Source organism: Leptinotarsa decemlineata, unplaced genomic scaffold (genome assembly GCF_025532065.1).
Source record: "Leptinotarsa decemlineata unplaced genomic scaffold, Ldec_3_MD MMD2_P_RNA_scaffold_6, whole genome shotgun sequence".
In the NCBI taxonomy this organism is placed as follows: domain Eukaryota; kingdom Metazoa; phylum Arthropoda; class Insecta; order Coleoptera; family Chrysomelidae; genus Leptinotarsa; species Leptinotarsa decemlineata.
The window spans coordinates 18,244,221-18,266,608 of NW_027412533.1; the positions used below are offsets into that span (position 1 = coordinate 18,244,221).

General features: G+C 34.5%; 1 protein-coding gene across 3 annotated transcripts in view; it reads left to right on the forward strand.

Annotated features, from left to right (window-relative positions):
- The first annotated feature begins 987 nt into the window (after positions 1–987).
- LOC111511600 (gastric triacylglycerol lipase-like) overlaps positions 988–22,388 on the forward strand; it is a 397,870-nt gene continuing 376,469 nt past the window's right edge. For 2 of the 3 annotated variants that reach the window (XM_074170078.1, XM_074170077.1), the window contains exon 1: positions 988–1,186. In XM_074170078.1, coding sequence (XP_074026179.1) covers positions 1,025–1,186 — 162 coding nt within the window. In that variant the 5' untranslated portion in view covers positions 988–1,024. The remainder of the gene's footprint in view (positions 1,187–22,388) is intronic. The other variant, XM_074170076.1, reaches the window with a different exon arrangement.

Below are 22,388 nucleotides of genomic sequence, written 5' to 3' on the forward strand. Positions count from 1 at the left end.
GGGAAGGAAAGATTCGTTTTGATGCAAAAAAAGAAATAGCGAAATAGTTGATTTTTTGACTATTTTATGCAGATTTTCGGCACCATGAAATTTTCAAATGTCATTATGATTCATTATCAATCGGTGTAGTGGTGAAAACCTATTAGATAACCAATCTGTGTGATAATAATGATATTTTCATCAATTACCTACAAAGTCCACTCAGCATATTCCAAAACAGCGCTGTTGAGAGCATGAGCTCTATGAAAACTACAAAACTTCATTCAATTTTCTTCAGTGGACACTTTTTGATATGACATTATTTTTCTCAGCTCTTTTCTTTGTGCCACGGTCAGACTATGGTTTAGTCTGAAACTTATTCATTTCAATAATGATTGATCTGGAAAAATGAATAACTTTCAGGAGACTTGATGATTTTGATTCTTCAAGGATACAAACGCTTTTCATCACATAACATCCTCAAAGTTTCGAAAGACACAAATGATAGTTTATGTATCGAAAGTGACAGGAGACGTGTGAAAATGATCTCCAATTGTCGGTGTTCATAAGTTGACTCTCAGTTATGATATGCATCTGTCAGTTTATACATTTTTCAGAATGTAACAAAATGGGTGGAAACAATTTGGTAATTTCTTGTAACATTCTGTTACTGAAGGAACAACATTGGAACACCATTGGTTACATCTGTGTATTGCCATTGATCGATTTCACACTAGAGCTAACTGAATACTATCAATTTGAGTCGAAGAAAATGCAGCATCAGCATAACATTAGTATTAGAAAAATATGATTGATTATTCAATGAAAATGGTTGGAATTAATAATATTTCGATACTCGGCTCATTTCAGTTTCTTTTCCATTATTTTCAAACGCATTATCTATCGTAAATAGCTGTAATTAGCTTCATTATTTCACGAAAATTATATGATTAGAGCTCTACTGATATGTGGGTCATTAGTAGGTGACTATATAATACTATTTAATTACTAACAACCCTTGGACATTTGCAGTGTTCAGATCAAAATGCAAAAAATTTCACTCGCAATTATCACTTTTGGTATGAGTTTCTTCTCTTTGAAGTTTACTCTAACGAAAACTCTGATAGCATGTGATGAATTCAAATATTTATATCAGAAAAATAATGAAGATCACTGTTTCAATAATCCAAATGGAGAATATAATACTGTAAGTATTCGTTTTCGAAGATATGTATCGCGATATGAAACGTCTTCCTATGATTGAAATGTCTAGAACTGTCGAAGAATACAAGGTATACCATGGAATGTATGGTGAAAATCATTAATTATTTCATTTTTTTCCCCATTATGTCTCAATAATTTATCTTATTTGTACGAGGATTGATGTAGAATTCAAAAAGTTGGTTGAAAAAAGTTTCGGAAATTTTCTCTTCAAGAACGCCATCTAGTTCGAAGGGTATTGAGTTGAATCTAGAACGGATAGGCAGCTCTGTGTCACTTACTCCTTCTGATAGTTTCAACTGGACTTAGTCAGTTGAACACTTCTCGTAAGTATCCATAGTAACTTCCCTTTGATTTTCCATAAAAAGGATATTGATATGAAATTCTTACTCGCTAAATAAAAATTCAACCAGTCAACTCTAACAATATACATTATGAGGTGAGGAATACACCTTTTATTTATGTCAGTTCATTCAGAGATGTCCAATGCACATTTATACTCAACTAGTGGTAATTGAACTACTGAATACGCATAAGACTTCGTTGGATGAACTCATCATTAGATGTTCTTTGTTCAAAGTTCTATTTCCATTCAAAAGGACACAATTTACCTCATACACACTTCATTTATCGAATTTTGATTGTTTACTCGGCTTTTCAAATGAACCAAACTCTGTGAGATTTTGATCCAATAACTTGAACATAGTTCGATGTGGTTGTCGTCTTTCGGATACAAGTTTAAATACATTTACGATGTCTTAACACTGTTTCTATCGTATTTGTTATAAATTTGTATCATATCTCTGTTTTCTTCATTCGTGAAAGTAATTTTTCATAAAAAATTGAATGAATTTATATATAACAAAATGTTATTGAGTGTAAAAAATTGAAAGTCAAATTTCGAAACATCAAAGTCAAGGCCTATTGTGATAAGAATTAATGTTATCAATATCTCCAATTTTTCGAAAAAGAATGATAACTCATGAATAATCATTGGAAAGGAAAAATCTGGTTCTATTCAAAATGGAAAGAATACATTGTAGCGCCCATAAGAAAACATAGAGTTGATGATAGTGGCAGGAAGACGAAACGTCAGATATCAATTCTGAAAACACCATTATGTAGCAGGGAAAAAGTGGAATGTGAAAGTGCGATTCATTTTCGAATCCTTCGGAAAATGAAGCCAGAAAAAATAAAAAGCATTTTCCGAAGTTTTTATTTTTTCCGAATATCTCCGGATATATTCGGAATTTCAGAATTTTCTCAACGGCGTATTGTATATACATATATATATATATATATATATATATATATATATATATATATATATATATATATATATATATATATATATATATATACTCACACGAATTTTCAAAAATATTGATAATATAAAAATTGCACACAAACCTATTTTAACAATTAATTCCCTTTTTTCAAACCTAAAAGATAAAATCCCAATAAAATTTTAATCTCAATTGGTTTATAGTATCCCTTGTATAAGTTGCCGTTATCGGATCTAGAGACAATTAAGTTAGGATTATTTTTCAGAAAAAGTTTTGTTTTTGAATATAAATTGTGGAAAAAAGATGAAGAGGAATGTTTAGAAAAGTTTACATAATTTGTAATGACATTAGTAGAACGTGAAATGGTAAGTTGACCTACTTGTGGATCAGAAATATTCGAAGTTATATTATCAACATCAGCTGATGAGTTTTGTAATGAAAAACTTTGCCTATTATAGGCTCTACACTAAACTTTGGACCCAAAGCCAGAAAGTTAGAGTTATCATCCGGGATGGTAATGCTAGATACATTTTTCATCCATACAGGTTGTGTATTTAATTTATAATTATTTTGAGAAGTATGTGATTTAATAATTTTTTGGTTATTATTTTTTTTATTTTATGAAAAAATTTTTAAAAAGGATTTATGTTCTAAACCAGAAAATTTTGTGAAGACAAGCTCATTTGAAAGATTGATGATCTCTTCTTTCAGCATCTGTCACTGCTTTTCAAGTTTCGGAATAAGTTTATGATTTGACTTTATCTCATGATTAAGGAGTTTTGTTCCTAACCTGGTACAAAAATTACGTGATTTGTTTACGGATTGTAGATCTTGTCTGAGCATCAGGTCATCTATTGGGTTGGTTGAATGTGTGATGTGTTCTGGGAGAAATCCTAGTGATTTGCGTCTAAGAAGGAAGCATCTACGGTTATATTCTTTGGTTAATTTTTTCTTGATCCTCGACCATTGTTTCATTTTTCTTACTGTATTTAATCCAAAAGTAGCTGTAGTGTCTTGTTAGAAACCTATATCCTGTCTGAAGAGAGAGAGAGAGAGAGGTAGTTTTTGCTGACTAGTTACGAACAAATTCTTGGAGTTATTTGGGATAGCAGCGAAGCGCAAGTGTACTCTTATAACATTATATTTCCAATATTTCGACAATGGTTATTGTCATCATCAGGGAGCTAAGATGATAGACTTTGAATTAATACAGAACTCAAGTTAATAAATGAATACTTACAATGTTAGTGAGATTGGTCGCAATTGAGTTAGAGTTGAAATTAAAATATGAACGTTGTAATCATGATAAAAACAAATAACAACTATACATATACAAGACATATGAATTGAATGAAAGCCACAATATATATGCGTTAAATAGAGAATTATCATAAAATTTTATTTGAGAATGAACGTGGTGATCTTATGTTAGAAACACATCACTTGTCAATTTATTAAAATTTTTTCAAGAGTAAGTAGACTTGGCATTTGCCGCTGGTGCAATTGATCGAAGAGTTACAGTTGCTTTCAGAAGAAAGAGTTTTGTTATATAATTTGTTATGACCCCTACATAGTTATGACCCCTACATAAAATTTATCATCGAAAAGGAAGACGATTAACAAAGTGTTCCATTTCTAGACACCAAACTCATTCGCACTTCCACTAATACCGTACTTATTGACTGGTAAAGAAAACCAATAAGTTCAGGTAGATACATGAACTATTGGTCACTTCATAAACAATCAATAAAAGTCAATTTGGTCAAACAAATGAAACAACGTGTTATCAGAATTTCGAACTCGTCCTTTCATTTAAAAAATTTCAAAATCCTTTCAAACCTCTTCTTACAAAATTCATATCCTAAAACCTTATTGAACAAGATATTGTTTAACACGTCCCCGAATTAAATAAATCATAACGTTCGTCCTTCAATCTCTCCAAGTCAGGACAATGATATCAATAATAATAATAATGAAATTTATATAAATAATTATCTCTTCACTTCCTCACCATATAGCAGTGAAATGGCACCCAAACTCACACGAATTTTCGAAAACATTGGTAATATAAAAATTGCACACAAACAGAAAGGTGTGCCTTTAGTGAACATGTTTCTAATAATGAACATGTAATGGATTTTAACTCAGTAAAAATCTTGACTAAAGAGAGGAATGTTTCTAAAACATTATTCCTTGAAATGACTTACATTTCGCAATAACGAAATTGTCTAAATAAAAAAAGTGACTTACAACATTTAAGTGAAATATATTCTTATTTACTTTTTATTGACAAAAATTGGAATTCCTTCAAAGACAACTCATTTGACATTACTTGAATTCATTTATCAACTTATCAACAAAAATTATATAACAAAACTCTTTCTTCTGAAAGCAACTGTAACTCTTTGATTGATTGCACCAGCAGAAAATGCCAAGTCTACTTCTTCTTGAAAATTTTAATAAATTGACAAGTGATGTGTTTCTAACCTAAGATCACCACGTTCATTCTCAAATAAAATTTTATGATTATTCCTTATTTAACGCATATTATATTGTAGCTTTCATTTAATTCATATGTCTTGTATATGTATAGTTGTTATTTGTTTTTATCATGATTAAAACTCTAACTCAATTGCGACCAATCTCACTAACATTGTAAGTATTCATTTATTAACTTGAGTTCTGTATTAATTCAAAGTCTATCATCTTAGCTCCCTGATGATGACAATAACCATTGTCGAAATATTGGAAATATAATGTTATAAGAGTACACTTGCACTTCGCTGCTATCCCAAATAACTCCAAGAATTTGTTCGTAACTAGTCAGCAAAAACTTAAGGAGAAATATGAAATACTGTTGGAGATGCAGTCAAAATTATTGGGCTGCTGTTTAAAGAATACTCTTTGTTATATGGTCGAGCTTTCGAGAATGTTTATTCCGTTTATCAAGACGTCTACAAGAAATTTAAAACATTGCAAAAAAATTGTAAAACACATAGGTGGAAAATGTAGTTACCAACTTGAAGTTATAGTAAAAAGTCAGACGTGGCAATGAGAAAAACAAAGTTAATACTTACCATCACGTAGAAAAGTGTCACACATTCAATTTGAGGTTTCAGAGACAAAGCACAAAAAACTTATTTTATTTAAACATTCAAAATTATTTTACTGGCCCTGCTTGGCACTTACTCGATGGAGTGATAGAAACCAAAAAGAGAGAGGAAAGAAGAAATATTTGAATTTTGATAATTGACATTCTGAAAAGACATTGAAGTTTGATGATTTGACAGAAAAAACAACAACAGGATCACCAAAAGGCACACCAACCCCATGGCTGACACAAAACAAGATCAAAAGTATCTGACTCTGAGTGCAGTGCTGCCAAACACTCACAACTGAAGTAAATGGTTTTTTTTGACATACTCAGCACTGCGCCCAAACCAAAAACTATCTGTTGCTTGGGGAACCTGGAGAAATTAGATCTAATTTTAAGATTTAATTGTAAACATTGCTGAGGTTGTTGAGCTCAGTCTTTTTGTTCATGTTATTGGTATTCTTTTTGTTAAAGAACACTTCTTTAAACAACCGTTTTTGTGAGTTGCTTGCAGTACACAAAACTTTAACTTCGGTGTAGTTCATTGTGTGTTTAGTGCTGGTTTTGTTTGTGTTACAATCACTTTTATGTGACGTTAAGCTTATAGATAAAATTCTAGATGTTTGTCCAATATATGTCTTGTCACATGTATGACAAGCAATTTCATACAGTACATTTGACTTTTCTAAAGTTTTCAACGGAGTTTTAATTTTGGAAACAAAGACTATCAGTAGTGCTAACGATGCATTGGGCAAATTTAATATGTTCACTCTTGGAAACGTTCAGGAGTTTAGGTGTTAAAGACTGAAAATATGGCAGTGTTTTAAAAAATGATGTTTTCGGAGGTATCTCTCCACTATTTGAACTATTTGAATTATTATTTTGATTGTTATTATTTATGGAATTATTTAATCGCTTAATTATTTGGAAAAGTATTCGTGACTGTGTAAGGAGAGCTGAAAAGTAATTTATTCAAAAGTTTGCAAGGATATGAATTTTCAAGAAGAATATCTTTTAATTCTTCAATACATTCGTTTTTAAAAAGTGGATGTGTTAGATTGATCACCCTGTTCTTTATGGTTAGGACTAAGTTTATTTTCATCTTCGTTGAATGGTGAGAATGGTAGTTCAGGAACCTATTACTGGTACATGGTTTCCTATACCATTTTGTACGTAGGACATTATCCGGATCTCTGCATACACGCATATCTAGGAATGGTAAACTGTTGTTACCTTCTTTCTCAGCTGTGAAATGATACCTCTTGCAGACAATTATTTTCTAATTTAGGAATAATGACTGTTCATTGTGTCTACATACAGGGTGTAACTGGAGTACGCTAAAATATTCAAGTGACGTATTCCTGAGCCAATTTTGAATTTGTGTCCGAAATTGTTTCGTTTCGGATATACGGGGTGTTGAAATTGAATTTTCTTGTTCGCTTTTTGAAAATAACTCTTGCAAAAAATAAGTTATTTGCACGAAACTCGGTATCCGGGTTTTTTTGACGTGGTAAATCATAATTACGTATTCATTCTCATGTAACATCTAGAGGGCGCTGCGTGCGAGGTCATTATTTATTTCAAATTGCATTTTTGACAGTGAACTCTTGGTACTTTTCATGAAAAAACTCAATTCCCACACCTTTTTCAAGTGAAAAAGGTACGATTCCTCAACAACGCTGGAGGTAATCGTTTTCGAGATATTTACAATTTTCTATATCGATGCATATTACTTAGCTCCTAGGGCGCTGAGTGAAGTTGCTGGGAACATCACAAAAATTAGTATGTGGTGGATCTCGTCAAAATAATTAACTTTTCTCTATGAAATGTTTGATGAAAATAACTAATATTGCAAAAAACTTATGACAAAAACTTATCATATTTTGAAAAATTTCAACAATCTGTAGTAGATGAACAAACTTGTTTCGAGCACAAAATCCCATGTATTTCCTTATGGAGCTAAACTTTTTGCAATTTTTATTTCAAACAGGAGTGGGGGAAACGTGTGACGTCATCGACGCAGTATGGAACGAGTATCGTAGCGATTCAAGCATGGAACTCAACCCCTCCAGTACTCCGCCTCACCCCTCGGCCCCCCTTGTCGCGTTCCAGTCATGTGATTCTAATTAATTTTTTTTATAGTTATGAGATTCGAACCTGTTTCGTCTGCGAGAAAGACATTGTCCTTAGCCTCTACACCAACGTAAGATATTGAAAGTAACTGCGAATGTTGTGTATTTATAGCTTAAATTTGTCGGGACCGAAATTGACTCATTCATTATACTTGACAGCAAGTGTTCCAGCCTCAGAGTATAGAATATGTTGTCAACGATGCTGAAAAACAAATTTTGTACTTCCGACTACAATAATTTCTGTTCAATATGTAAACGTACCGAATGTGGGTGAAATTCCAAGGAAATATGCGTGAAGGCTAGTGTTTATACATGTAAACAATGGAAATCAATTCGTTCGACATCAGTCAATGAGGGTCAGTTAGCAGTATTTGCGCAGGCGCAATTCCAAAGAATATACCATTCAAATGTGAATTGAAGTTGATATTTCAAGATCTTCGTCAGTTAGATACAAAAAAAAACTGTTGAATTTGTTCCAGAACACGAAACAAGGCTAGAGAAAAAGAAGTCACAAATGGAATTTGACGTTTATAAAGTTATCATAGAATCTACGATGTCAGCATGTATTCTAATTAAACTTGTACAACAATCATGGAATTTAATTTAAACAAAAATGGATATTTTGATTGAAACAATGAATTTTCTGTTTTATTTCAAGTTGGTAAGAATATATAATATAGGTATGCAGAATTATCGCTATCGCTTATCGATAAAGCCAAACACGTGGCTCAAAGCGACGAAACAAAGGCTCTTTGTTTGATTTCATGATATGTCATCACCTATTTTCCTATTCTTACCCAATTTCACTGTCACTTCACTGTCAATGCTGAATCAGCGCCCAGAGATATGCAGTTCTCAAAGCGACGGAACAAAGGCTCTTTGTTTGGTTTTGAAATATGTCATCACTTATTTTCCTATAAATACCCCTGCGAGGCGAAATGATGAGTTAGTTGTATCAGTTGAAGGTGATACCAGTGACAAGTGCAACGATTTCATCTGAAAGTAAGTGTTTTTCATGCTCACTTTATGAATTTTTTATTGCAAGATTTTTTATACGTTTTGACTTTTTCTCAAATGAATTTATTCAAATTGAATTTAATTCAAAGGTGGTGAGAGTTTTTGTTGAATTATCATTGATTTTCCAAAATTTTTCTCAGAATAATTCACTTCAGTGTTTTTTTATACATACTTTTTGAGGGTTATCGTTTTATCCAATTATTTTGGAATACAAAACGGTTTAGAGATAATTACTCATTCCTCAAGTCAACCCTGGACTACTATTTTTATCCTACATACATCAGAAGTCAAGAAATGACAATTGCTGATATTTCTCAATCTTCAATAATGAATAAAAGATAAGAACCGGAAATTGCTGACATGCATTTTTCTTGAATACTATCTCTTATTGTAATTATTGTATCGCACAATTTGTTTTGATGTTAGATGGCAGCCTCATAACCGGGAAATGTGATTATGAATTTTACTCGAGAATCATCCAAGCTGAATAAGAGTTTTTCTCGTATTTTATCTATTTGCCTTTGACAATGCCACAGCTTGCCTATATACACATTTATAATGTAGTAAATAGAAGCTCATTTTTGAGCAGCTGGTTGGATAGAACGCATAGTAGGTTACGAATAACTTTCATTCATGTTGTCGTTTATTGAGAGAGTGTTCGTATAATTTGAAACATTGTTTTTTATTTTTGGTTTCTCGCAGGTGGATTTCCTGAAATTCAAGTTCAGTCGTGGAGAGGGAACCAAATAACAACAACAACAATTTGTTACTACACCGAATGACGGAGGAGTATCACTTCCATTTAGAAAAATTGTCTATTTAGAAAATACGCTGTCGTGTTGTTTCATTCGAAATTGTACGAAATTAAGGTTAGTACTGCTTTCCCATTTTTTTTGTTCAATATATGTATACAGTTTGTGGTTGTATACTATATTTTTTGTTCGACTCAAAAATTTTTTCATTCATAGATATGATCCGCATAAAGAAGTGTTTTCAATATTTTTTGTTCATTCAGTACGTGCAGAATATGTGTTTTGAATTCGTTGTTCTGAATGAAAGTTGATTTTTCCAATTATAACTGTAGCTCGCTCATTTTTCACAATCACTCCACTCTTGAATTTTATTTTTCTTTGGTGTATATTTGCATTGAAAATCAAATTTATTTCAGATGACTACATCAACGTGTGCAGTATCAGTTCAGTCATCTCAACAACTACATCCAACTTAGCAACTTTTCCAGAACGAGTTTCAAATTACAGCAGCTTCCAGAACCATCTCAACAGTGTCCACAGAACGAGATTCAATTCTCTGCAGCTTCCAAAACCGATTCATCACACCTAGAATTTCATTTGTGAACAAAATATCGGTGAGTCATGTCAATAAATATAATCCAAATGGTAGATTTTCCAAAAATCAAGTCGGTAATTGATAAAAACATTTTACACATCAAAGATAATTATTCAGAGTACACTGCCAAACAAGCTATACAATTTATTATTAAACATATAAGGAAATGCGTTTTAGCTATGGAAAAAATTAAATTTTCGGTTGGGGAAAAAAAGAAAATAATTACACAAATTGGAGAATTAAAACGCTTCAAAGTGATTATCAAAATGTTGAATAATAAATGTATAGGCTCGAGTTTGAAACGACGAAGCACCAGGGTAAAGTGGCAAAATGTTAACACTGTTTTCAATAGTAGAGTAACAACGGGGGTAATCATCAATTTAACTCATAAAGATCCTAAAGAGTTTCTAAACGATGCTTTTCCATCATTCAAACGTGAGATTTCCAAAATTTTGAAACAAATGTCATACCTCAAAGTTAACTTTACATTATCAGGGGATTTTATTGAAAAATCGAAGGATGGGGATATTGTTGATCGCAAATATTTCAGTACACCAAATGAAGTTATCAATTCAAGTTCGGGCTTGGCTGCTTGGTACAATGAAATTGCTGTGAATGTTATATTGAATGAATTAGGCGAATTTGAAGAACAACTGTCGAGGTGGGCTTTGAGTAAAATTTTTTTGTTGGTGATAAATATGTCATTGGTAACGGTTCTTCTTCCATTCCACTGCCGCAAGAAATCGCAAGGAAGCAAACATGCATTAATGTACGAAACGATGACGAAATGTGCTTCTTTTGGAGTATTATTAGCGCCCTGTATCCTGTAGCGATAAATCCACAAAATGTTTCAAAATATCCACACAGTTTTGAATACTATAGGGCTAAATACTCCAATGGACTTACATCAAATTTCCAAATTTGAAAAACTTAATAATATTTCTGTTAATGTTTACACTTTGGAATTGAATCAATTGAAGGAAAAATCATTTTATGTAGTAGTACCTGCCAGACTCACGACAACAAAACGAGACAGACATGTTAATTTGTTAATAATTCAAGACAAATATTTTCCAAAATGGAACGATTATGAGGCTTCACCTATTAATGACGATGACGAGACTGGAATTAAATTCCATTATTGTTGGATCAAAGACATGTCCCGATTATTAAGTAGACAATTGTACAAAAATGGAAAAAAAAATTCTTTTGTGATAGATGCCTCAATTATTTTTTGAGTCAGCAAAAATTAAGTGATCATACTGTTTTGTGCGAAAGAGTGAATTATTGTAAATTTTCCTTTCCTACATACGATTATGTGGAATTTTGAAATTACGTTTAAGAATAAAAATGTCCGTTTATAATTTTTGCTGATATCGAGTCACTGTTGGAAAAATGTAACGAAAGCATATCTAACAAAATTACAAAATACCAAAAACATATACCTTTCAGTGCAGGCTACTACTTCAAGTGTTCCTATGACGACAGTCTCTCTCATTTCGAAAGCTATCGAGGTGAAGACTGTATGAAATGATTTGCCGATGAGTTGTCTGATATTGCAAAATTTTTCGAATTCAAAATTAAGAATATTGAGCCGATGACAGTGCCTTCAAAAAATGATATCGGTGCTGCAACGACTTGTCATATTTGCGAAAAACCGTTCGCCCCCAAAGATATTATCATGTACGATCACGATCACTATACGGGGGCGTTCCGTGGATTTGCGCACCGAGCCCCCTGTAATGTCAATTCTCGAAAATTATTCGTGGTACCCATTACTTTTCATAATCTTTCAGGATACGACAGTCACTTCATTATCAGAGATATCGCAAAAGCTGTGTGAGCATACTTTCCTCAAATTAAGAAAAATACATTTCCTTCACACGAAAAGATGCTGAAACTAAAATTAAATTTCGATTTATAGATTCTTCTCGATCCATGGGAACATCGTTGGATCAATTAATATCGCCATTGGATCAAAATTATTTGGAAATTAAAAAAAAAATAATTTAGTCATTTAGATCTGAGAAAGAGAAATTCGCACTTCTCACCAGGGAGGGAGTATTTCCATATGATTATATAGATAGCAAGGAAAAATTGAACATCACCGAGTTACCATCACGAGAAGAATTCTATAATAAATTAAATGATGAATACATAACAGAATAGAAATATGCTCACGCACAAAATGTTTGGGAATCATTCGAAATTACAAATTTGGGATCGTATGCGGAGCTTTATTTAAAAACAGATATTTCATTACTGGCAGACGTTTTTGAAAATTTTCATGGCATGGCAACTCATGGGTTGAACCTCGCATGGTATTATTCTATGCCTGGGTACACGTGAGATGCCATGTTGAAGTATACGAAGTGTAAATTACAAATTTTAAAAGACATTGACATGATTATGTTTGTAGAAAAGGGGATAAGGGGCGGAATATCGGTCTGTTCAAATATATATTCTGAAGCAAATAATAAATATATGGAAGCATACAACCCCGATGAACCTTCGAAATATCTTCCGTATTTAGACGTCAATAGTTTATATGGGTGGGCAATGTCAGAATTATTTATCTTACAACGGTCTTCAGTGGGTGGAAAATTTTAACAAAAATGTAACTGAAATTCCTGACAACACATTGGAAGTTGAGTCGGAATACCCTAAGAGATTACATGATTCACATAAAGATTTTCCGTTTTGTCCAGAGCATCAAGCACCACCAAATTCCAAACAAAAAAAATCAATGGGTACCCTGTATAATGAAGACGAATATATTTTGCATTATCGCAACTTGAAATGAGCATTGAGAAACGGTTTGATTCTTACCAAAATTCATCGGGTTGTGAAATTCGAACAATCTGCATGGCTGCGTCCCTACATCGAGTTGAATACTCGTCTAAAGGCAGCAGCCACCAGTTCTTCTGGCAAAAATCTATATAAACTAATGGTGAATGCTATTTTTGGGAAAACGATGGGAAACATTCGGTTACATAGGGTGGTCAAACTTGTGAATTCCTGTACAGACTTGTTGGCTATTGAATTGAAAAAGACTGAACTTGTTTTCAATAAACCTCTGTACATCGAAATGACAATTTTAGATATTTCAAAAACATCCATGCTTGATTTCCATTACGATTTCATGGTGCCCACTCTAGGTTAGAAGATTGTAAGTTAATGTATACAGATACAGATAGCTCCATCTATGAAACAATGTGTGGAGATGTCTATTCAGAACTCATTAAAGACAATCTATCAAAATTTGATACTTCAGGTTATTCGCCCGATAATAAGTTTCAAATTCCACTTGTGAATAAAAAAATTCCTGAGTTAATGAAAGATGAAGCAAATTGTAAAATCATCACGCACTTTGCAGGGTTAGGTTCCAAAATATACACCTACAAAGTGCAGGGTGGAGAAGTTATCAAAAAATCAAAGGGAATTCGACATAGTGTAGTCAAAAATAAAATTGATTTCGAAGATTATGTCGATTATCTCAGATATAAAAAAAAATAAATGAGTAGTTTACTATTCGATCATACGCTCACAACGTTTTCAGTATAAAGCAGGTGAAAATAGGTTTGAATCCACACGACGATAAACGGAAATTAATCTCCAAATCATCTGACACTTTACCTTGGGGGCACTATAGCTTGAAGTAAGGTTATCATTTGGATTTTATTTCTATTGATGTGATTCATTGATAAATTTTGTCCTTGTTTTAATATAACTGATGTGTGTTACTCTGAGAATTTTCAACAGCGGTAGAAGACCACCAACTTTTGAAGAATTGACTGCAAATAGAAATATCTTTGAGTATTTCAGTTTTTATGTACTATTTATTATTGTATACGTACACGTTGATATAATTTGAATGAAATATTTCGAAATTTTGTATACTTTTTTATTGTTATACAAACAGGTTAATGAAATTTGAATAAAATATATATTGGAATTTTGGTGTTTTATTACATCAAACTACTTTTTCAAGCTGAATTTTTTTTCACCTTATACATTAAATGAAACAAATATTACAACATTTTCTCATTCAATACATAAATCATACACAATGTTTTGTTTATAATAAAGTAAATATTCACGTAAAGCATTAGCATACAGACTATCTAAAGCTGAGGCTTGACAAAAACCTTCTATGATTTCTTCCAAAGTTAAATTAGTTTTATTCTCACGTAACCATGATTTTATCATATTGAAAACTCCTCGATAATGATCACAAAAATTCAAAGCATCCAGCATAGCGATACGGTCAGAGAGCACACCAAGGTGAGTATTCAGCATCTCGTTTACATCTCGTTGAAACAGCTCCATGATCGTGGTGTCCTTGGAAATGGAAACTTGTTTGGTATTACTTTCGATGTACTGTGTGACGTAAATATAATCCCCGCCACGTGTTGTCATTGGATCATATTCGTCTACACATTCATCGATTTGTGATTCAAAGAAATTTTCCTTTATTTGTTGCAGGATGTCAATGAGGGTCGCCCATTCATAACTTGTTCAATCGATGGAACGAATGGAGAACTGCTGTTTCAAAATTATGCATGGGCTGAAGTCTCTGCGTGGACTAAGGCCACATCAAATTTCATAAGATGACATGAGGAATGCCATCAACAGCAATTGATGTTAGTTTCGAGCGGCCATTTCGTATTGCTCCAACGCTCTGTCTATTGCATCCAGAGTTCCATTGTGATCTTCACCATCACTGTCGAACATCACTTCAACTTCACTAGAGTAACCACTATCGAAAGACATTTTCGTTTTCAAACTGAAAATCCATCTGTGTTTGCATGCGCTCTTATAGTTTCAGATCACGTGGTCCATTTCAAATATGTTGCATTTGTTAAACACACAAATATTTTTTCACAAAAGGCCCTCCCAATACATTGGCAGTGTGCTTGTTTTCCATAAGATTCTATACAAAATAGACATTTTCGATCCAACTGTTGTGTTTGTCATCCAAACCCAGCCATTTAACGTACATTTCTTTATCTTTCTTCCTCAAGAATTTTTCCACGAGATATATATCAGGATTTGCAGGTTTTTGTAATTCTTCCCCATAGAAAGCACCCCTAATAGGTGCACCCTGCATATCTTCTAGCATAAAGGTGGCAGGGTTAGTAATGTTGACTGATAATTTTGAATAATTCCGTAGTCCAATTGGGCGTATAGCGTTTTTCGAAAACGTGTTTCGCCTTATTGATTCGTACAACATCATCGACTTTGAATTTTCTTGGTCCAGCTGTCTTCAGATGGGTGAATGTTGATTTAAGAATTTGTTTTTTGTTGGTTTTGGTGATTTTAGAAGGTATACCCGTCTTCGAATGTCGCTAATCATTGTAGGATTTTATGATTTCAGGCAGAACATTCAACCATTTGTAGGTGCCATTCAGGCTAAAATATTTGAAAAGTCTTTCTTCCAACGTTCTAATGGTACGTTCAGCCATAAAAGCCTTAGTGATGCTGTACGTATTGTAGTGATTCATTCCATGTTTTTTCATCAAAGTTTGAAACTTATTGTTGTAAAATTCTTTACCTTGATCGGTTTGTAAATTTTTTGGACAACGTTTCGTATCTGTCAAGATGTCTGAAAACGTTTTGGTAATTTCCTCTCACGTTTTTGATTTCAGTGGTCTAGTTCACACGAATTTCGAAAAACAATCGATGACGACTAGAATGAGTTTGAAATTTCGATTTTGGTGAGCGAACGATCTCATCTCAGCCAAGTTCTTCTGCCATAAGTCATCTTTTTCTTTGATAACTGTACGGCGTAGAAGATAATTTTTCCTAATTGGTTCATGTAGTTCATTGACAAGTTGAATCTTATCTTTGGAAGTCATGACGACTGATGGTGAAGGTGTGTGAACCCCGCTCTTTCATTATGATTACGCTTAAATTTCATTTTGTATCTTTTTGATTTCCTTGATAGTAGATTGTACTTTCGAATTAATTTCGGTGATTTGTTTGGAGAAGTCACCTTGAAATTTGGTTAGTTTTTCATTTACTTGGGTCATTTAGTTTTCGTGTTGCTCAGCTAGCTGATATATAAATGAAGCAAGTTCTTTGTCGGTTCCATCCACATACTTTTAATCAGCAACATCGTAATCAGTGGTGGGGCTCTTCACATGACACAATTTCACATCACCACAATGAATATTACCACCTGAGGTATAATGCAACAAACATCCTCCAGAGGGCGTTGGCAATTCTCGCTTTCTGTTGCTGTCGCTGCGTCCAAACTGGTCGATAACCATTTTGAGAATGATAATGTATTGGGGAAGGTAGTGTATCTTATAGAATATTTTTTGCTTCTTTGAGTTCATTTGAAATGGCAATGACTTCATTGTTGTGTGAAGTATTTCCTGCATCTCAAGAGGCTAGCAATAATTTGAGACGTTCGCATAGCTCGTTGGGATCGTCCCAATGAATGTATTCAATGGGTTTCGTATTGAATGTCATTGCAAGAGGTGACGTTTTGAGTAGACAAGATGTCATCACAGTAGTAGTAGTAAGAGGTGTTTTAGGTTGAAAAAACCCAGTACCAGTTTCACGACGATTTCCTGCTGTAGGAAACAACGTTTTGATTATGTTGGTGTACTTGTATCTCTGTGTGCCTTTTAGATACCTAGCCGAATTCTTGTGAGCGCTCGATAAATCCAAAATCTTTTTGTATATATTCAAATCCTCGGCATTATAATTTTCAGGCATGTCGAGAAATAACAGTTCATATATACCGGGTGTTCCTTTCCAGTGATACCCAGCCAATTTTATGTATCCGCTACGCTTGTCAAAATCGATTTCCTTTCTGCCTAGTAACCATTTTGAAGATACCCCATCATATATGGGACCGTATACATTGTCGATTTCCATGTCATTTTCCCAATGTTTTTTAATGTACGGTTGAGACATTGTCGGATATTGATCGATATATTCTTCTAAAACTTGTTAATTTATGCCTGAAGCGACGTTGTCGTCTTGTTCGTCTTCTGAATACCCACTAAAGAAGTTTTCATTATCATCATCATCATCCTCATCTGCAACATGTACGAGGGATTGGAATGGGGTCGTTTCACGCTCTTCCACTCTCTCTTGTTTGACTTCGGTTTTTGCCTCAGTTTTCAATAGGGTACTAGCTGACTGTGTAGTTGTTTTATTTGCTATTTCCCTCAATGGAATAGACAGAGGTTTGAAATATCTTTGCAATGACTCATCTTCTTCGGATTTGCCCAATTTCAGAGCCAAAATACAATGATTTTGAATATACGTAGATATTCACAAATTTGGCGCCATTCGGGTGGAATAGCGATGTTAAGATAGCGTTTGTCTTTCCACAACCACTCGACCCACAAATTATTGCACAAAACGAATTGGGTAATAATATACCGTGCTTCCCAACCACACTACTATTGTTGGCTCCATTCAAAAAGTCTAAATTTCCAATAGGTAATGTCTTGTCTTGTTGAACGATTTCCATGATGTGATGCTGGACAATGGGTGCGTATGGTTATAAATAAAAATATCACAGTCATCACCCACTCATTCTCAATGTTGACTTACTCCAGTGCAGGTGTCGTCAATTCGCTTATCAATAAGCTCCCGTTCGAATTACATCTATCTGGTTATCAGTTTTGCGGATCAGACACCAAATTGAAATGGGAACGAATATTGTAAAGATCACGATATCGCGTACTCTCAAAGCGACTTCTTAGAAGACCGTCATAAAGCAGATCAAGTGTTGGAAAATAGAGCTTGGGAACGCGTTAAATCGAAAGACGCTAGATTTGGTGATAAAGCTGCAGCTTGGCTCGTAACTATAACAATGAAAGCAAAACGTAAGCTTGGCATGGGGTTGTCATTTCGACATAATATACTTCAAAAAATTACTAAAAATTGGAAGCCACATCCTACCAATATTGAGAAATATAGAAATTGCGAGCTGCTTAAATGGCATTGAGTCAAGCTGGAGGACGTAAAAACATACGGAGACCTAAGATAATACCATTCGAAGCAAAATCTGGAGAAATCCTTTCCCTCATACCTATATTTGCTGCCCTTTCAGCTTTGGGTTCGTTTGCAGGTGGAGCAGGCGCTCTCGCTAAAACCTAAATAGATGCTAAAAATTCCAAAAAGAAACTTGAAGATCAACGTCACAATGAAGCTTTGGAACAATTAGGTTCCGGTTTGTACCTACGCAAAACACCTCGAGGATTTGGTCTGTTCCTAAAGAAACAACAGCAACGCAGAGGGAGAGGTCTTTACTTGAAAAAGCAAAAAAAACTCCTACTGAAGCTACCCCATAGAGTATTATAGGATTGGGAAAATCAAAAATGTGCCTGTCAACTGAGAATTCCACATTTTCGTGAAGTTTTTATGCGTGGTCCTCGGCTGCGAGAATGTGCTGTATTGAACTTGGATTCTCGATTGAATAAAGGCACTCAATGGGTACCTCACATTAAAAACGGCAATGCTGTACAATATTTTGATAGTATCGGTAATCTCAAACCTCCAATGAAATTGGTAAGATATTTTGGAGGAGGTATAACGATTACATATAATGATGATCTGTATAAAAATTCTGACCAGATTAATTGCGGACATCTGTGCCTACAGTTTCTGCTCCATTATATCTGTGAAAATGGTTAAAGATAAATCTTTACGAGATTTAATCGATGCTGAATTGAAAACTTTATTGATCGACTATTTGATTGAGAATGCTGAACCTTGGGAATTATTGGATGTTTGGCATAGATTACCAAAGGACTACCAACATCAATTTGCTTTGCAGATTCGTTTACCATGTTTCATCCATTACCGACATGTAGGTACCACAACCTACATCAGCTGCGTCATCGCTACAAAAAGCAATGTATTATGGTCCTGTGAGTTCACAAATAGAATGTTATTATTGTGGGAATGAATGATTTTTATTCAAAATCTTGTTGTTGTTTCGATCAATATTTAAGGAGATGTCATACTGACATTATATCAGTCATGTCTATGATATTAACGCTAACGAGTCGTTCTTCGACGCTCTCCATCGATTTCAATCCACCCATTCATTTAGATTGTGATTCTGAATATACTTTGGCTTTGCTCAGTTTCCATTCGTACAACAGTATACCCAACATTGAAGAAGGTACGTAATTCTACTTCCATGAAAACGATGACAGAACTAAACAAAAAAGCATCGATATCCCTGTTATCGTTGTTGTTGTTATGAAATTGAAGGATCAATAAACGAATACATCTCACCTGAAACGTTCAAGGAAAACCCTGATGATTTTTTCTATCTAAAACCGGATAATAATACGCTGAAAAGTGAAATATTCTGTCTGAAACACTCGATTGATTTCCGACCTGCGAATAGCTTGGCTCACATACCGGGGTTTTTATCTACTCTTCTCAAATCAAGCAAACATTACGAATCTAATCTATCTGTGGATATCATTGAAGTACGCACCATTCACATAGATAGCAACATTACGTTTGGAGCCTTCTACAACGACACACCGACTCATACGATATACGAATTTGCTGTTGGTGTTGATCCTGGGTATGCAATTGACGAAACACCTAATCACTCCATTTACCTACCTATTGCACATAGAGACGAAATTAACAATATTACGCTGCGAGTGCTCGACCAACATTCTAGGCTCATTAATTTCCGAAACGAAGAAAAAATTCGTTTGGAATTGATGCGGAAGTATGGTGCTGACTATCTATAAAAATAATTCACCTCTGTACCCCAAATCAGTCTTCACGAAGACCTTCACAGTCGACAACTATTGACAACGGAAAATAAATTGTTTCTGGAATCTCTTGGTTATCATCTTGTTCAATCAAGTGTTCAACATTTTCCGAACACCGCAAATCGATGAGTCCATACAAAAGGTAGAGTGGCGTACCTACTATCCCTATGTCAAGTCTTTTCGCAACAACGATGTTATTGAAATCAACATCAATTAATCTGATGCCTACGATGCTTTGTACGATAGTCTGCTGTTCATTAGTGGAAAAGTTGAGAAGACCAAAGGGGACGGTAAGGTGTCATTCGTAAACAATGCTGGTGCTTTCATATTCCAATCTGCTAGTTATGAACAGAGTGGTAAGGAATTGGAAGCAGATTGTGAACTTGGAATTGTTAGTACTGTTAGAGGCTTTCTTATCTACACCGACGAAGATATCAAACACATGGCCACCTCCGGTTGGACTTTTCCCAACAATACAGGCGTCATCAACACAACTCATCTAACATTCAACATGCTCATACCCATCAACGCACGGAATACGGTCGAAAACACACGCAAAACAAGCGCACGAAAAACGGTCGTAAACGCACGTGAACCGGTCGAAAACGCAAGAAAAACGATCGAAAACGCACGTAAAACGATCAAAAACGCACGCAAAACGGTTGAAACTTATGCAAAACAACGTATTCTGAAATGTCATTGTCAATATTTCGCTCCCCCATTGTCCTCACGTTGAGTCTACAACGCGTAACCTCTTGACACTTTTGGGTGTCATCTTTCTCTCGATGATGCTTACTTGGTTAACAAAGATACGAGAATTATTACCCTTTTGGCATGTTGGAATGCTAGACTTCTGGTAAACTGACATGTTTTTTCTTAAATGGTTCATTTTGACGCACCCTGTACACTTCGACGCCATGTTTTCTCCTTTAAATGATGTATTCCGAAACATCCCGTACACAGTCGTATTCCTAACCCTCCATTTTCAAACCGGCAACGCTACATTACCCCATAAACAATGATTTATTGTACAAGCGGCAACGCCGAACCTGCCATGCTGGCATTGACAGCGTATAACCTCGATACCATCTCCATCTCTCTTTGTCTCGATTACGTCACACGCGTCTCTCGCTCTTACACACACATACACATATTTACATGAAATATTAATTATTTCCCAAATTTGAGTATTTGGCAACGCTACATTGCCCCATACACAACGATTCATTTGTACAACCGGCAACACCTGCTTGCGCTAGCTACCGGTTAAACCTCGATACCATCTCCATCTCTCTTTGCATCGATTACGTCACACGCATCTCTCGCTCTAACACACACATACACATCTTTACATGAAATATTAATTATTTCCCAAATCTAAGTATATTTTTCTATCTTTAACATGATAATGATGATTACAGTCTACGGAAATAAAAAAAATGCTGTCAAGTATAATAAATGAGTCAATTTCGATCCCGACAAAACTTAAGCTATAAATACCCAACATTCGCAGTTACTTTCAATATCTCACGCTAGTGTAGAGGCTAAGGACAATGTCTACCACGCGGACGAAACAGGTTCGAATCTCATAACTATAAACTTTTTTAATTAGAATCACGTGACTGGAACGTGACAAGGGGGGCCGAGGGGTGAGGCGGAGTCGCAAGAGGGGCCAATTGGTGATGCGGAGTACTGTGGGGGCCGAGTTCCATGCTTGAATCGCTATTATACTCGTTCCATACTGCGTTGATGACGTCACACGTTTCCCCCACTCCTGTTGGAACCAAAAATTGCAAAAAGTTTAGCCCCGCAAGAAAATACATGAGATTTTGTGCCCGGAACAAGTTTGTTCATCTACTATCTGTATTTCGAAAACGAATCATTCTTCGTTGAACATTTTATGGAGAAGAGTTGTTTATTTTGACGAGATCCACCACATACTTAGTTTTCGTAATGTTCTCAGAAACTTCACTTAGCGCCCTAGGAGCTGAGTAATATGAATCGATATAGAAAATTGTAAATAATTCGAAAACTTCCTCCAGCGTTGTTGAGGAAGTGTACCTTCTTTACTTGGAAAAGGTGTGGGAATCAGGTTTTTTCATGAAAGGTATCAGAAGTTTACTGTCAAAAAATTTAGGGCAATTTGAAATAAATAATGAGAGCGTACGCAGCGCTCTCTAGATGTTACATGAAAGTTAATGCGAAATTATGATTTCCCATGTCAAAAAAACCTCGGGTACCAAATTTCGTACAAATAACTAATTTTTTGCAAGAGTTATTTTCAAAGAGCGAACAAAAAAATTCAATTTCAACACATTGTATCTCCGAAACGAAGCATTTTCAGACACAAGTTCATTCAGACTTTTTTTCTTAAAATTGTTTCAGGAATACGTCTCTTGGAAATTTTAATGTACACATGTTACACCCTACATATACTATTGCAATATTTGCTAAAAAATACCTGCACAAATTTTCTGCAAATAATCAATACATTTGCAATATGGTAAAAAGAGGAAGTAGCATCTACGCATTCCACCACATA